The sequence below is a fragment of the Camponotus floridanus genome, unplaced genomic scaffold (assembly GCF_003227725.1).
Source record: "Camponotus floridanus strain SB8 unplaced genomic scaffold, Cflo_v7.5 scaffold85, whole genome shotgun sequence".
Classification (NCBI taxonomy): domain Eukaryota; kingdom Metazoa; phylum Arthropoda; class Insecta; order Hymenoptera; family Formicidae; genus Camponotus; species Camponotus floridanus.
Window position 1 is genome coordinate 560,645 of NW_020229855.1, and position 16,513 is coordinate 577,157.

Here is a 16,513-nt window from a genome sequence, read left to right on the forward strand (position 1 = left end):
TTCTCGTCTACATCTCTTCAGGGGGGTAAAGAGGGTTTACAGAATTCTCAAAAATGAGAATCTATATCTTGGTAAATGCACTAAGTAAAATATATGCATATGCCTCGTTCTCGTTTAAATTTTTGCGTATAATTAAAGAATTTTTAGGCATTACCATCCGCTGTGGCTCGCTGTGTAATCGCTAGTTTTCTTGTCGTGTTGTCCAAAATAATAAATTTAATTTTTTGACTTTTGGCCACGTTTTCGGAATTTCCGTTCACTGTGCGTCTCCCACTACTCTACTCCCACTTCTTTGTCGCTGCCCGTCCCACGTACGTGCACGTTTCGCTTGTGTGAGTATGATATCTGTGAGCATTAACACAAACATACCGGGACATTTCTGCCGATGTGTGTACAAAATAATGAGAGAAATAAATTGGTGTAAAGAAAAAACATAGTTGTTTTTAAAAAAATATATGTAATTGTTAACTTCAAATTACATATGTTTTCTTTGAAACAATGTGTTTTCTTTAGACCAATCGATTTCTCTCATTATTTTGTGCATAAAAGTATTAAAGTAAGATAATCAAAAATGAATATTTTATTATCTTACTTATTAGATATATTATGATTTATGTAAAATTAAAAAATTATTTCAAGCTTTATAACTCAAAAAGTACTCAATGAAAAAATACTTATTATAACGTTTTGAAAAGCTCTTGAGCTAAGAAAATATTGAGAACTACGAGAATATGTAATAAAAAGTAGGGGGTTCCATTTAAAAAATTCAAAGTGACCTTGCCCTAACTTTGATAACGTCACCCAAAGTCAAACTAATGATACTATCTTATATCTCCCTTCAAGCCATATAACTTATGTCTGAAACATTTTTCGACTTAACGCAGTGTTTCAAAGATATTTGAGTGGATCCTTTAAAATGAGACATCCTGTCTTTTTGTTTCATTATGTCTTTCTGTTCCATTATTTCTTTACAAATAATGATTTTATAACCTAAATATTTAAAATGATCGACTTCGTTCTATCTCTCCATCCCATCCCACTGCCATTGTTCTCTTTCCCTTCTATTCCTTCCTTTTTTAAAGATCATTCGATTTTTCTACAATAAGAATTAGTTCTTTTCTTTAAAAATCTTGAAAAATTTTTTAATACCTCCTCAAACTTATTTGCTTCTCTCGCTATCAACATTATCATTTGTATACGTTAAACTTTTGACAATTGCCTTCAAGTCTGCGAAAAAGCATAAACTTTTCCTCTAATATTTCTCTCTTTCTCTCTCTCTTTCCCCCACCCTAAATCCTATCTGTGTATCTGATAGTATCTTGTCTTTGTCTATTTCCTCTCTCAGTCTTTCCTTTATTATCATAGCATAGACTTTATATGCTGTATTGAGAAGCTTTATATCTCTTATATAATTTGTGGTTTTATTTTTATCTCCTTTCTTATAAATTGGTACAATTACATTTTACCTTTTTCCTTTTTTGGAAAGCCTTCCCCTCTCCAAATTCTTTTTATAATTTCTAGTAATCTGTGCTTTGCGTTATTCGTGCAATAAAGCCAGGCTTTATTTTTGACTTCATACTCTCCTGCCGCTTTCTTTTTCTTTAGTTTCTTTTTATCTGGCTCTCTAGTTCTATTAAGGTAATCTCTTCCTCATTGTCTGATGTTAATTTCTCTTTTTCCGGTGACACTTTTCTTTCTTCCGTTCCTTGAAGAAATTCCATAAAATGTTATCTCCATTTCTCCCCTGTGATACTAGCAATGCTGCCTCTTTTCTTTCTTCTTTTTCTTTTTTTTCTATTTTGATTTTTCTAATTTTTTCTTATTTTTTTCTAGATTCTTTTTTTCTATGTTTACATAATGTTCGATATTGTCTTCTTTTCATCCTATATTCTTACAATAAGTCTTTATCCTTTTTTTTTGCTCTTTTAAAAAATTTCCTTAATTTTTTTCTTGACTCTATATTACTTGTTCCATTTCTTCTTTCCCAGCATCTTTTTTATATAAACAATTTTTTTCTTGTATTATCAACTCTTATCCCTTCCTTTAGCTTCTCCCATGATTCTTCTAAACCTTTTTCCAAATTTTTAAATTTCTAAAATTTTCCTGAAATTCTTAATTTCTTCCTCTGTGTATATCTATTGTTTGAAGTTTCTATCTTTATTCTTTTTTATCAATCTTTTTTTTTTAAGCGGAGTTGCTTTAAGTTTTCTGCGTGTAACAGATTAGCAAATGATCCAATTCCGTTTTTTCTTTGATTACTAAACTATCGAGCTTATCTCTTGCCTCTGTATTTCCATTACATAATCAATTACCGATGAGCCCCTCATTTATGTAAGTTAATTCTTCCTCCTTATCTCCTTCTATATTCCCATTCCATATGTCCTAACCTTTCTCTTCTAATAATCTCTTACCTAATCTCTCTATGTTTATCCCGTCCTTTGACCTTCTTATCTCGTCTTTTTTGTCTCCCCAAATAATTGGGGATCTCCCCTGTCCTATTCTAACATTAAAGTCCTTGCCTATTAAAAGATTTTATTCATTATCGTATCTTCCGATATTAGATTCTTGACATCTTTCATAATTTCTCATACTCCCTTCTTATTATATGCTGTTACAATTTTCCAAATACTACTGCTTTTTCTAATATTATCTTCCTTACTTATATTTCTGTTATTCTATCGTTTCTTCCTTAATATTTTTCTTTATTCCTGTAATGATTCCTCCCATTGCTCTGCCTTTTTTTCTCTCTCTTGGCAAATTAACACTTCCGTTTAAAATTTTCCGGTATAGATAATTTTTTAGTCAGCGTTAAAATCTAAACATAATATAAAGGCTCAGATATAAACAATAGTAAATGGAGAGGAATAGGTCGTTATGAGCCAAGCGCAGTAAACAGTGCACACAAATGTGATAAGAATAAGAATATTTAAATTATTTAAAATACTTTTTAGTTCTAATTTGGATCATCTTCAGCATCTATTAACAAAAATTGAAAAAAGTATAAAAAAATGAATAACATTACGAATGTGTAATTAGAAACGTATATTACACACTCGTAATGTTATTCATTTTTTTTTATTTTTTCCAATTAACTTTTGTTAATAGATGCTGAAACGTACATTAAATAATTCAAATACTTTAAATACTTGTGTGCACTATTTACTGCGCTTGACTCATAAGGGCCTATTCCTCTCCACTTATATTGATAACTTTTTAGCCTATCCCAACATTTCCTTTCTATTCATGTTTCCGTCATTCCGATTATATCAAATTCCTTGATATAATTGCGTCTTTATTATTTAGTCCTACAATATTCCAAAAACCTATTTTAATTTTTCTTATATCTGAGGTTTTATTTTCTTTTCTCTCATTTATCTGCTGCTTTTACATCTTCTTTAGCTTTGCTTGCCTTCTCTTGCAGACCACGCTCATGGACTCTGGAAAAGAGGTCGTATAGGCAGCTTTAATCTCTATTGACTTATTAATTGCGAATTCATACAGCTTTGCCTACAAAAATTTTGTTCCTTTAGACCTTCTCCTTTTCAAATGAAATTTTTGTTGTTTTTATTTTGTAATTTTATCTTGTAATTTTTTCTAGCCGATCTTTATTTTAGAGCTCCTTTTCTCTTTTCTACTTTTACAATGCGTAGTTCCTTCTATATTTGTCTATCCTTCTATTATCTATAAAAATGTTTTTGCCTTTCAGATTTTTTTTGCATCATTATTTTTCTTTTTTTGATCCTTATTTTTAAATTTCGCTGTTATCATATTTGTTCCTCTTCTAATCCAGAAAGCCTCTTATACAGCCTCATCTCCGGCTTAAATTCTTTTTTTAACATTTTTTCTACCGCCATTTTCAATGTCTTTTCTCGGAACTTCCTCCCCTATATACTTTTATTATATTATAATATCGGTTCTTTTTTTTTCTTTATCTTGCTTCTTCTAGTACTTCCAATTTTTAAAAATCTTGTTTTATCTTAATCTTCTATGTTTCCATCTACTTCGTTTCCCATTATCGTTCTTTCAATCTTGTCCTCCACTTCTTTGATCCTTCCTTTCTCTTCCCTCCTTCCTCCATTCTTATTATTATTATATTTATTATTTTTAACTCCTCCTTTATATCATGCATGAATTCTTTAATTATCTTCATATTTTCTTCTTCCATCTTTTTTTCTTCCATGGTTCTTCTTATTTCTATTTCTAATTTTATTATTTCCTTAGGTACTGTTTCCTTTCTTATTAGTTTAAATACTTTTTCTACCTTTTCAAAGTTTCCCAAAAATTCTTCTTCTGCCTCGAATTTATCCTTCTCTTCTCTTTTCCTTTCGATTAAAGCCTTTGCAGATCCCTCTCTTCCTATTCTTTGTCTAGTTAGATATTTTAAAATCATTCTACTTTTCTTCTAACCCCTCTTCTTTCTTCTTCTTTCTCAATGCTTACTCCTCTATCTTTTTTGTCCGCTCTTGTTACTTATTTATCACTTTTTAAATTATCAATCTTATTAGTACTTTTAATTGAGTACTTTTAATTAGTATACTTATCGACTTAATTCTTGAAGGAGACAGAAAAAGTCGCGGAAGTGACAGATCATGTAGATGTCACCTATTTGCTTATCTTTTATCTTTTGGAATATTGATAGATGTCGTATTTATCGAGTGCAATTACCTAATAATCTTTTTCTTTTCTCTCTATCTCCATACTTCAAATTTCGAAAGACTTAATCTTTTATTTTATTATTTTTACTTGTCTTTTTATTTCTATTCTCTCCTTTCTGATTTCTTTACCTTCATTCTCTTTAGTTTATTCTCTTAGTTTTTGCATTTCTATTCTTTTTATTCGGATACTCCTTAATCCTATTATTGATATTTTCCCTTTCTTAAAGAACTTTTACACAGGACTTTCACAAAATACGTGCCAAGTCGTGTCTGTCATATTTGGCCCCCACAAATGCTCTCTATAGTCTTTTGTAATTTAAATAAATCTATTTAAAAAAAATTTTATTATATATAAATCAAATTTTATTTTTAATTAAAAACATTTTTAAGACATTGAATTTAAAATTACAATCTTAAAAATCAAATATTAAAATATTAAATTTAAAATTTAAAATTTAAATATATTTAAAAAATGGATATCCTTTTTTTTTAATTTTGAATGAAGAATAATATTTTGTAATATATATTGTTAACATCGCGCTGCAGAAGGACCAAAAGATGATCCGAATCGTTCGCTTTTTATTATTATAATATGTTTTTAATAAACTAAATCGAAAGGAATTAGGCTCGTTATGTATTAAACAACAAGATAAGAAATTTAGCGTCTCCGAGCCACAGCGGATGGTAATGCATAGAAATTCTTTAATTGTACGCGAAAATTTAAACGAGAACAAGGCATATGCATATATTTTACTTGGTGTATTTACCAAGATATATAGATATATAGATATATATAGATATATTCTCATTTTTAAGAATTCTATAAAACCCTCTTTACCCCCCTGAAGAGACGTAGACGAGAAAAATATCGGGGCGAAGTCGCTAAATCGAAAATCGAACCCAAGTCTTTCGCTTGCCGGGCGACTGCTCTTACCACTGAGCTATTCAGCCCCTGTGGGGCAGTCGCGTTTCCCGATTCCCGAGAAGGAGAGCCGCACTCCTTCCCCTCTCGCCACTTCGCCTAGTATAAGGTTACAGTGGGACGACTTTCATCGCCGCGCACTTCTACTCATACAGATTGGTCGACCTTCTTTAATTAATTTCTCAATAATTATTGCGAAGGTCGCAAAAAAGTACAGGACTTTCCTTTTTAATTTGAGCAAATCTATCTTCACTCTTTGGATTTGTGAAAAGTTATCGGACACCCTTTTTTATGTGTGGAAATACGTTTACGCATACTCTGCGCTTTCGGGGAGAAGACGAAGGATTATGCGGGAGATAGTGTTTCTCCCGATTAAACTCGCCCGCTAAAATCTCACGGTGATTACCATCTCGCGCTTCTGGGGGAAGGTCACAGCGTCGCCGAAGCATTCCACTGCAACCCTCTCCGACGCGTAATCTCCTCTTGGTAGGAAGGAAAACTCCATCACTTTGGTGATTATTATCGCCAATATCTAGCGATGTTTAAAGCGGCAAACGGGGCCACTGTTGTTCGTCGCCGTCTATTCTCGGAGGCTTTTGTTGAAGTTAGGTTAGGTCTCTTGGCCTCCATGGAGAAGAGATGTCCACTCAAGGTAATCGAGAAAATACTTTTCTATGGCCATATCTCCTTTTATGGCTGATGAGATCAGCAGCCGGATCTCTCCCGATTCTTCTCCGCGGCGTTATCAAGCATCATGTATACACATACACAAACATACACACACACACACGTGTGTGTGTATTATATACAGGGTGTTTCAGAATTCGCGGATACGGACTCCATAGTGTTATTGTTCGTATCAAAACAAACAACTTTTTCCTCTGGCAAAATTGCGTTTGAGCATTACTTTTTAAGTGAGAGCAACTTTAAGCTAACGAATAAGCGTCCTAGATTATGCTTGAATCAGGGGCGGCACGCATACGGCATATGTGACAGGGTGTATGCTACCCTAGCGAAAATGAATATTCGGAGCGTAAGTTTACGCTTCTTTTATGCTTCGGCGTTTCAATTTACGCTTCTTAGAAGCTTCGTTTACGCTTTTATTACTCTTTCGTTACATTCGACTTACGCTCTGAATATTCTTTTTCGCTAAGGTATTTTACTTTTATTTATCGAAATCTTATAGAAACATTAGAAGATTTGAAAGAACAACTTCATTTTGTAATAACAACTGTCACATTGGAAATACTCCAACGAGCACAAGAAGATTTTATCCACAGAGTTAATATGGATACACAAACGGTACACAAAAGGTCTGCATTTTGAACATATGCTCTGAAGCATTTAATCGGTCCTTTTCAGGGTCAACAAATTTTTGAAACGTTGAAACAATTTTATATCAATTTTATATAATAATTTTAGATAAAAATTATTTAAAAATAATTTAATGTTATTTTCCCTCCAACTTTGCTTTGGGATATCAATTGGAAAATCTTGTTAAGTTGTATTGAAAATAGCGATATTTAAATGCATAATTCTTCTAACACTTTAATGAAATAGTAAAATAGCATACACCCACGAAAAAAAAATTATATTTATTTTCGAAACAATTATGTGTTTTCTTTACACCAATTGATTCATCTCATTATTTTGTACATAATAGTATTAAGGTAAGATAATTGAAAAATGAATATTTTACAAGATATTTTACGGTTTATGTAAAATTAAGAAATGATTTCAAGCCTCATAACTCGGAAAGTACTTAATGCAAACTAACTTAATTATAGTTTTAGGAAAAAGACTAATATCGGAAATGATTTATTTTAAGCGCCAAAAGAATGCGTTGAACCTCCAAAGCGACACTTTAAAATTAAATACTTCATGTCTGTCGATTGTTGAAAACATGCCGAAAATTTAACGGGTTGTTTTCTGTTTTGACTGTCTTTGTCCTCTGTATATATGGTTTGTTATTGCCGACCACATTTTTACATTATTACCGTTACCGTTCGAATTATCCGCTCATTCGATTGTTAGCGTGTCGATTATTTCGTGTCGTTTCTGCTGGTCCGTCTCTTGTCCGAGTGAGTGAGTAGTCTTTGACTATAGTTAATGAATTTCTCTCTTTTTTAAGATGTGTGACTAGTTTTGATTATATTTATTTTGTCAGTGCATCGCTTTTCGCGCTTTGTACCGTTGAGAGGGCTTTTTGCATCGTACGTTCTCGGATGGATCAGCCTTTTTTAACATCTTTCAATAATAATAAATCAGCGAAAAATCATCGTATTAAGATGAAACAAAACTCAAATTAAAGCTTGAACATTTCTTTTAAAAAGCAAAAACACACATTTGAATAACAAAAAATATTTTACAAAAAATATTTTGAAATGATGGACGTCGAAGATAGACTTTGAGAAGTGAAAAAAAAATTTTTTTTAACTAGTACAATCGATCGTAGAAAATTGATTAAAATGAATTTATTAGCAACTATTATGAACTTTTTTAAAAATCGATACATTTTTGTATCAGAAAACAAAAATTTTTGCAAAATAGTATCTTACAAATCTCCCCAAAGGAGAGCGAAATTGGACACCAGGCGCGGTATTTCCGCGCCACGATAACGGTACGATAAGATCCGATAACCCAGAGCTCAGTATGTGGCAGAGGGGCAGGATTCTTTGTGAATTAGAGAGAGAACGCTAGATGACTTTCAGGAGAGAGAAATAATCGACACTCAGTTTATCTTATTTATAATTACTTAAAATATATTGAACAGTTATGATACAGAATAAACGATGTAACAGAGATAATAAAAATATAATAGACGAGATTCAATAGATAAAAAAAAGAACAAAAGAAAGAAAAGATGAATTTCTGAATATAAACGGATGACAATAAGAGGTTGAAAGAAAAAAAAAGGATATAAGACTTATAACGTATGACACGAAGGTCGAATATAATCGTAACGGAAACGACCTATTTATAATGCGTGATTATAAGACAACGATGTGAGCGAAAACGAATATAAAATCTCACGAACCGCGATGAGTAAAATCAACTAATAATCGACGACAAAGTAATTTATAACAATCGAGATATAATAATAAGTCGGATTTCGGAACACGTTCAGAGGCACGAGAAAAAGGCCTCACAAAAGATTTCGATATAAATGGAATTAAACTTTCTATAATAGTTAGCGGTAATTTATGATACTGATTTTCAAAAAGTAAACGATAACGAACAGAATATAATAAACGAGCATGATTTCAGAACACATTTAGAGGCACGAGCCTCATATAAGATTTCGATATCGAACTAAACTTCTTATAATAATCGACGATAATTTGCGACAATAAATTCAGAGATATAACGAAGCTTATTATTAACGGTAATTTCAAGTACACAGGCACGAGTATTGTCTCGCACTCTGTAACGGTATTGTCACGACCTTTCGCACTCAGCAAAAACAAACTTGACTCTTGAACGAGATAACACAAAACGAACGTTAACGGATATAAAATTCAAACGGAGATTTCGCGATTTATACAATTCTTGCCGAGCAGATTTCGCATATACGGTAACTCTTGCTCGCAAAGAAGGTTCTCACGCAAATCCCGATATTCTCTACGTCATACGGAACGGCCGGAATTTCGTCACTACGCTAAGGTTCACAATTCGGCATGAAACACAACGATAGAACAAAATACGAAACGAAAACGATACGGTACGATATGATACGGTACTAAATGAACGCTACGGTAAAACGACTGTCGGCGACGAACGTCCTTAGGGATAAAGCGATACCCGGTGTCAGCTGGCGTCCGGCAACGAAACGCGAGAAAAACACACAGGCTTTCTGCGATAAACCGTAACGATCGTAGAAAAAATAACCGAAAATAACCGTCGCCCTGCGACGGTATTCAGAAAATTACGACACCAGCTGCTCTCGGGAAAAATCGTACGGCTACCTGAGCGGCGGCTTACAATTAGTCGGCGGCGGCGGCGGCGACGTGGATGGGTCGTCTCCTTGTGGTTCTCAGAATCGACTTATCACTAGCGAGGGTCACCGAACAGTGATTCTAACGGAATGGCTCCGCGAGGCCCTCGAGCCCCGCGCCGATTTTCCGCATCCCGTCGATTTTTGGCGAGAAGGGATCCTCCGCCCCTTCAAAATTCAAGCTGCTGGACGGCGGGTTGCCCTCTCGCAGAGGTCCAGAATCCGATGACGACGGTATTTTAACGGTAGTGTCCTTGTCCACTCAGACGCGACCGGCCAGGCCGTATCCTCGTCCGTTTCCGGAAATATCTCCGTTCCCCAGTCTGCAGACTGGGAGGTTGCTCGTCATTTCGCCGTCAGGATTCCCCGCCGTCTTTATTCTGAAATGAGTTAGAATTAATATCGTGCTGACATACTAGCGGCGGCGCGGGATCTCGTTACGTGACCTTTGTTCGCGGAGGCCTTGGTCCATTCTTCCTCTCTTCGTTTCTTCCTTTCGGTATCCTCCGGGATCTTTCTACACATTGCGGCATTGCAGGTCGCCGCACTCTGTTCAAGAACCTTAAATCTATAATAAAACTAATCCTAGTGGATAATTAGAGTCCCCCTTCAGATGCGAGGGACGACCCCGTGCTCGCTTTCTCCCCTCGACGGAGTCACTGTGACGGAGCTCAAAAGCGTCACGTCACAATACATATTTATCAATAATATATGTTCATTAGCAAGTACATTGATTATAATAGAAATGTACAATAACTGAAGATATAATAGATATAAGATAGAAATGTACATAACTGTTATATAAAAAAATAATTATTTTAAATATATTTAATACAATTAAAAAATATCATAAATGTATGTGTACAGACACACGCGAGGATGCAAAGGGGGATCTTCGGCACTTCACATGCTCCCCTTCCCGTATGTGTGTGTGTGTGTGTGTGTGTGTGTGTGTGTGTGTGTGCACATACTCATTTGTAATATTTTTTAATTGTATTAAATTGTATTAAATTTTATATAAATTTAAATTGTTTACCTTTTGTTTATTTACCTTTAATTTACCTTTTTTTTGCGTTTTTCTTTACGTTTATTCATGTTTATAACTTTCAACGCGACAAGAGGTCTGTTATTGTACACGCACCAGCAGGAAGAGTGTCCCGTTATGTATATGTAGACGGTCGACGTCATACGTGCACACGCGAAGCACGCACGTCCGCGAGCCAAGAATTTATTCATTAAATTTTATCTTTTTATATAATTTAATTATTATTTAATTTAATAGAAATGAATGTTGATCTTTAGAGCACGCGGTTAACCCGCATTTCTTAAAGAAAGAAATGAAAAATATATCGATATCGATATATTTTTTATTTCTTTCTTTAACGGAGTTAATATGCGATTGAACCGCGTATACCGGCATATTCATTCTATTAAATTAAATAATAATTATAATTTTCTCTTTATATAATATAATTATTATTTAATTTAATAGAATGAACCGCCGGTGTACGCGGTTCAACTACATTTTAACTCCATTAAAGAAAAAAAGAAAAAATATATTGATATCGATATTAAAGCGCGCGAGACGCATATAGAAACAGCGCGGTATCTCGCGCGGTATATAGCTATGTCGCTCACACTCTCTCGTTCGGGCGCCGAGCGAGATCGAGCGGCTATCGGACACTTCTAACTCACAATCAGTATCACGTCTTATAGTGCTTTCTCTCTCGCTCTTGTGCTGTGCGCGAAGGACGCAACATCGGAATGCCCCCCACTACTCTACCCCCACTACCCACTTTCTCTCCCGCTGCCCGGCTCTCGTACGTGCACGCTTTGCTTATGTGAGTGTGATGTCAGTGAGCTTCAACACATAGCAGTTTCAACACATGGGACACCATTCTTCCCTGTGCGTGTACATAGTGTCCGAAAATTATGTGAAATTCGTAAAACTTCTTTTGTTTATAACTTCTTAATAAACAACGACCGATGGCTAAAATCTTTTGCATGTTACTTAGGACAACATCTTGATGACAGGATCTTGATAACATATATCAAGGTGAAGCTCATCGGAGGAGTCCCCTAATATTAACTCTGAGAGATAATTTTTATAGAAAATATTTATATATTTTTAATTATCTTCTCAACTCATTATCTCATCTTCAGCATCAACTTCACTGAACCCAAAATCACAAATTCGAAATAACAATCAATTATTCAATTGAAACAATCAGTGAATTTATTTGATCAAATTACCTGTCAAATTATCTATTAATAAACTGATATATCGCTAGTTAATCATCATTAATATCGCGAAAAATCTGATTTACCTTTGCTCACTTAAAGTTCTTTAATCCATTAGAATAATTCATTAGATATCAGAAATGTAGCAAAAGTATCTTGAAGTAGAATATCTTCATTCTACTCAACTTTTGATCTTATAAATGCCAAGTGTCGTCATTATATACCAAGATCGGAGCGTATCCCAGATCCAATAAATCAACATATTCAGGATATGTTGCAAAGCTATCTGTCTAATATCTTACGACATGTTAAAGGCATCTATATCAAAGACTCAATATCAAAGAAGATTCTTATTACATAACTTTTTGTTTCCGTCTCTCAGTCAGAGATATCAACATTTCTATTTCTCAATAACCTATATACACGTTAATTCCCATGCAGCAAATACAGCATGAGAATTTCTCAGATAAACATCGATTTCAATGTTTAAAAAAGACGTCAAATTAATGAGTAATCTTTGATAGAGATGCAGCTTATTCTTTATATTTTAGGGATAAACACGGGATTGTTTCAATTACATATATTATCAATTGGACACAACTATATTTTCCAACTGGATACAATGCTGATTGGACACAATTTTAATCGAATACAAATCGAAAACAAACAGACACTATCCCGATCAAATTCATGCAATTGTAATTGAGCACAGTTTCGATCGGACACAGGCCTGATCAGACACAATCCTAATAGAACACAGACTTGATAGGACATAAGTCCGATTGATCAGTATAATTAATTCCATATATTAATTTGTAATTTTCTACAAAAAGCTAAATATATCGACGCTATTTATATCGACTAATTTTCAGTATAATGAAGTAATTGTAACATTACACATAAATTTATAACTTTTCCCACAAAGTTCACTTCATCTCGTTGATAAAAACTATGTCCGATCGAACTTATCTAATCGACACTATGACCTGTTCTATTGACTGTATTCGAAATTTCAATCAAGACTATGTCCAATCGGAATTGTATCTAGAAAACTATTTGATCGGGAAATATCATCATGCTCGAATAATATGTACGATTAGAATTCACTTATATAACTCGAGTATACAACCTAAGAAAAGACATGCTCTCAATGCTCGATTTGTCTGAATCTCTCGTAAAATCACGAAAAAAACTGTCCGGTCCCGCGGAATTAAACTAACTTGAAGGATCTGAAAACTTATTCCTTCTTTTTTAATAATGCTAGCCGCCAAATCTCAATCATTACCTTGTCTAAATCTGCTCCAAGATATACAATATATTTTTTTAAAATATAAATTAAATATTAATAAATTAGAATTATTCTTACATGTAATATCCATACATAAATAAAAAAACAATACATTTTGTAATGACTAATGTTATTATAAATTAAACATAAAGACCAATTACAAATATCGTCTATATATGTGTAATAACTTATACATTAGAATTAAATAGAATAATAAAAAACAATTTTTCAGCGCGTTCGCCGATCTTTGATCATCTCAGTGCATCTCTGGAAGGATTAACAACAATTAGAGCTTTCAATGCCGAGAATATATTGATGGCGGACTTATGTAATCATCAAGATCTCCATTCGTCTGCCTGCTTTTTCTCCCTAGCTACATCTCGAGCTTTTGGCTTTTATATCGATATGATCTGTCAATTTTATATTGGCATCATAATTATAGCTTTCACGATCGTCAAAGATTTAGCAGCAGTCGGTAACATCGGTTTAACGGTCACACAAATCATGTCGTTGACAAATATGTTACAATGGGGAATTAGACAAACAGCTGAATTGGAAAGTCACTTGACTTCAATAGAGAGGATTCTTGAATATACCCATTTGGAAGAAGAGCCGATGATCGACAGTAAGCCGGAAACTAGTCTACCGGAAAATTGGCCAACAAAAGGTCTTGTAGAATTTAGAAATGTAAATTTAAAGTATAATTATCAAGGCAACTACATCCTTAAAGATATTAATTTTACTGTCTTACCGAAAGAAAAGATCGGTATTGTCGGCAGAACTGGCGCAGGAAAATCATCTCTGATTAATGCTCTTTTTCGTTTATCTTATGTAGAAGGAGAGATTCGTATAGATAATATATCCACTAGCGCGATTGCCTTGCATGATTTCCGAACAAAAATTAGTATTATTCCTCAGGAACCATTTTTATTTACTGGCAGTCTACGACGAAATCTTGATCCTTTCGATCAATATACCGATGCTATATTATGGCAAGCTCTTCAAGATGTTGAATTAAAAGAGATAATCTCTGAGATGGCTGGCGGATTGAATACGAAAGTATCTAATGAAGGATCAAATTTCAGCGTAGGCCAGAGACAATTATTTTGCCTCGCGCGCGCTATTATCAAAAACAATCGAATTATGGTGCTGGATGAAGCAACTGCTAATATTGATCCTTACACGGATTCCATTATACAACAGACTATTAGAACAAAATGTATAAACTGTACTATATTTACTATAGCTCATAGATTGAATACTATTATGGATAGTGATAGAATATTTGTAATAGATGCTGGACATCTTGTGGTAAGTTGAAGAATTAAAAACAGATTTTAAAAAATTCTTAATTAATTAAGAACTAAAAGACAAGACAATTGCAATCTTTTTGACGATACAATCTTAATTTAAGTATTTTTACTATTTCCTTAATTTGATTATATATATATATATATATATATATATATATATTGCGTCGTTTTATTTTTTAATTTATTAAATTTTGCAACACTCCTTAAGGTGTTAGAGAGGTGAGTGCGAAGGGGAGCGAAAGTACTTAATGAAAACTAACTTAATTATAGTGTTTTGGATAGCTCTCGAAGTCAGCTATAAAAATGTAATAAAAAGTAGGCAGTTCCATTTAAAAAATTGAAGGTGATCTTCACATGACCTTCAAGTAACTGTTTAAGGTCAAATTAATGATGATACCATCTTATGTCTCCATATAAGTTTTGTCTGAAGCATTTTTTCGTATCTCGCATATTTTTCAAAATATTTGCCTATTAAGATTAAAATGAATCACTCTTGTGTGTGCGTGCGTGTGTACGTGTGTGCGTGTGTGTGTGTGTGTGTGTGTGTGTGTGTGTGTGTGTGTATGTGTGTGTGGTTCTAAAATCACAGTATTTCCTCTTAATAATAGATTCTCTAAAACTTCTAGATAAAAATACAAAGATATCGAGGCTCAGTAAATTTTGCTTGTTGCAGTAATATGATGTGAAAGTAACATAACTCAATTTATCTATATAATATAAAATTCCAATATCGTACGTATTATTTTGCAACATTACAAACGTAACATTATATTATTGCAATATTGTTATATGTGTTTCTATTTACCGCTGTACAGCGAAACCAAAATTAACTAACTTATTTAATTTTTTATCATGAATTGGATATAAAGTCTGCAAAGGACATTTTAAGACATATTAAGATCCAAAAGGCTCATACTCTGAGTCCGTTTTTATCGATAAAAGTTTCTTTAAAAGTCTTATAAATTTTCTGATTGGTTACAAGGTTAGTTACCACTTTTATCGAAAAAGAGGACTCGGAATATGGATTAAAGTTTTTATTTCTTTTTTGTCAGTATAGTTTCTAATACAACCCCAAAAAAGAATTCGAAATATTAAACAAATTGTTTGAAATTGAATGGGTAAAAGAGAAATAATTCAGTTTCTGCTTATTTGAAGCAGAGAATCGAAATTGTTAAATAAATTAAATCAATTAAATATACATATAATTTATTTTATATAATCATTTTATTTAAATAATTCTATATATCATCAATATTCTATAAACTTTATTTATTTGTTTTACTTAAATAATTTTTCTATATGATCAATATTCCATGAACTAATATGGAATATAAACCATGATGTAACAACAATATAACATCTGTTGTATTACATGTTACATTTATGGAAAATTACAATTAACTAACAATTAACTAATACAATTAACTAATTACTGGTAAGCTACCGGTAACATGTATGTTATTTGGAATGGCGCTTGTTTGAACCACGTTAATCCCTATGCGCATTATCCCGAGTATATGCGTCCAAAACTGAGTTGTTCCCGTATGCGCGATGACGAGTATATTCGTCAAAATATTTTCTTTGCTAATTCTTGAACGAAATCACTTAAAGAGGCTTGCGACCTCGCAAATTAAAGCTTGAGACTGGCATTTTAAGAAGGATCGAGTTGCAGTATCGAATTTTGCATATATTATTATAAAAAATTGAATTGAAAATTGAAAAGAAGAGAAAATTCATATAATAATTTTCTAATTTTTCATCTTTACAAAATTGCCCTAAAAGTACTCAAATCGGTCTGCATTTGCTTAGAGGTTTTTAGGGTCACTGATAACGATTCTGAAGTCAAAATTTCAAAATTTAAAATGGCGGATCCAATATGGCGGTCAAGTACACAATTTTCGAGCAATTTCGACTATTTCACTCTTATTTGCTTGGAAACTGTTATTGGGGGGTTTCAAAAGTTGCCGATTACAAATCTAAGGTCAGTATTTCAAAATTCAAAATGGCGGATTCAACCCTCATACTAAGGCTGGGATTTGTTGTATTTTCCGTTCGATAAAGTATACCCAGGATACGCCACGTGAAAGCTCCAAGCTCAAT

The 16,513-nt window shown here is 33.2% G+C and overlaps 1 protein-coding gene across 1 annotated transcript in view; it reads left to right on the top strand.

The window, feature by feature from the left end:
- LOC105251729 (probable multidrug resistance-associated protein lethal(2)03659) overlaps window positions 1-16,513 on the top strand; it is a 469,824-nt gene that overhangs the window by 414,170 nt on the left and 39,141 nt on the right. The window contains exon 13 of the mRNA XM_025414600.1: window positions 13,333-14,411. Within this exon, the coding sequence (XP_025270385.1) occupies window positions 13,333-14,411 (1,079 nt within the window). The remainder of the gene's footprint in view (window positions 1-13,332; window positions 14,412-16,513) is intronic.